Source organism: Anopheles bellator, unplaced genomic scaffold (genome assembly GCF_943735745.2).
Source record: "Anopheles bellator unplaced genomic scaffold, idAnoBellAS_SP24_06.2 scaffold02428_ctg1, whole genome shotgun sequence".
Classification (NCBI taxonomy): domain Eukaryota; kingdom Metazoa; phylum Arthropoda; class Insecta; order Diptera; family Culicidae; genus Anopheles; species Anopheles bellator.
The window spans coordinates 1-1,376 of NW_026686550.1; the positions used below are offsets into that span (position 1 = coordinate 1).

General features: G+C 40.6%; 1 protein-coding gene across 1 annotated transcript; it reads left to right on the plus strand.

The window, feature by feature from the left end:
* Nucleotides 1-12: 12 nt before the first annotated feature.
* Nucleotides 13-555, plus strand: LOC131214775 (fatty acid hydroxylase domain-containing protein 2-like; the record flags this gene model as incomplete). The annotated part of the gene is made up of 2 exons (XM_058209107.1): nucleotides 13-323; nucleotides 414-555. Coding segments are annotated over 2 exons (453 nt in total), but the record flags the coding sequence as incomplete, so codon positions are not given.
* Between the last annotated feature and the right edge of the window lie 821 nt (nucleotides 556-1,376).

The window sequence follows — 1,376 nt, forward strand, 5'->3', positions numbered from 1 at the left end:
ATTACCATTTGCCTTCTGGTATGGGACGCCGCGTTATATTACATACACAGGATGTTCCACAGTCGCCACTTTTATCAGCGATTCCACAAACTGCACCACGAATGGCGAGCACCGGTGGCGTTGACGGGCATGTACGTTTCTCCGTTTGAGTTCGCAATCAGCTCTATGCTACCCCTGTACCTTGGGCCGGCTATTATGCACTGTTGCCTTTTCACAACGACCATTTGGCTAACGATCGTCGTTTGGGACAACCTAGGAGATCACACCGGTTACCATCTCCCATTCTTGGGTAGCTCCGAAGCACACGATTACCATCATCTAAAGTAAGTCGGTGGAAAGTAAAAAAAGTCTGTAAATTGAAATTGAGTACCGAAAGTGATTTATTTTTAAATTTGTGTTTCTTGCATTTCCAGTTTCAATCAGTGTTATGGTAACTTTGGGCTGTTGGATCGTCTTCACGGTACCAATGCCGAGTTTCGGAAAAAGAAGGAATATCAAAGACACCGTCGTATTTTTGGCTTCAAATCCGCCAGGGAACTTGTGCCAGAGAAATAAGTTTAAATCGGAAACAAAACGCAGCAAAACTAAACTAAAAGAAAATTTCAACAAAAAAATCCATTCTGATATTCGCAAATACGACACAAACTAAAATTGAAGAATCTGAGCATTGCTCAGTAATCCGAAAATGGTGGTTGGGGACTGATTTCACGTGTTTTCTAACATATCAAAGGCACGAAATCTCTCTTTGATCTTCGATGTGTGAAACGATTTAATGAATTGAATTTTAAACTATGGAACGAACCGTGTACGGCAGGTGTAAAATCACTGAAGCTTACAGTCTGATTATGTCAAACGCGTAATGAAACATTAGAGCAACAATTAAAATACATGTAAGGTTTGAAAATATGGCCAGGCGACGGCGCGGCGAGTGTGTGAGAAGAGACGAACGAACGAACGACGAAGAGACTAACGAAGAGAAAATAAAGTCAGTTGCCGTGGAACCATCAACAGGACAAGTTGAGTTTTGGTCACGACTTCTCGAGAGTGAGACCCGGTTAGTTTCACATACATTGCTGACGTCTTTGTGGAAAAAAGGAGTCCATTGGTCATGTCGAAGTTAGTTTCTAACTCCGTGCGTAAATCCATTGCTGACATCATGCCTAAGGAATTGTAAGTAGAAAATGGAGTAAGTAGAAAATAAATTAGAAAACAGAAAATTCAAAAGCAATTGAATTTCAAACAGTACAATAAATCAGTCACTTTTTCAAGGATCTACCGCATGGTGAAAATGTACCCAACGTTCGTCTTCGGATTCCTTTCTGATAGTTACCAGTATCAAGAACAGGATCAAACAAATCAACCTGTTACAAATAACA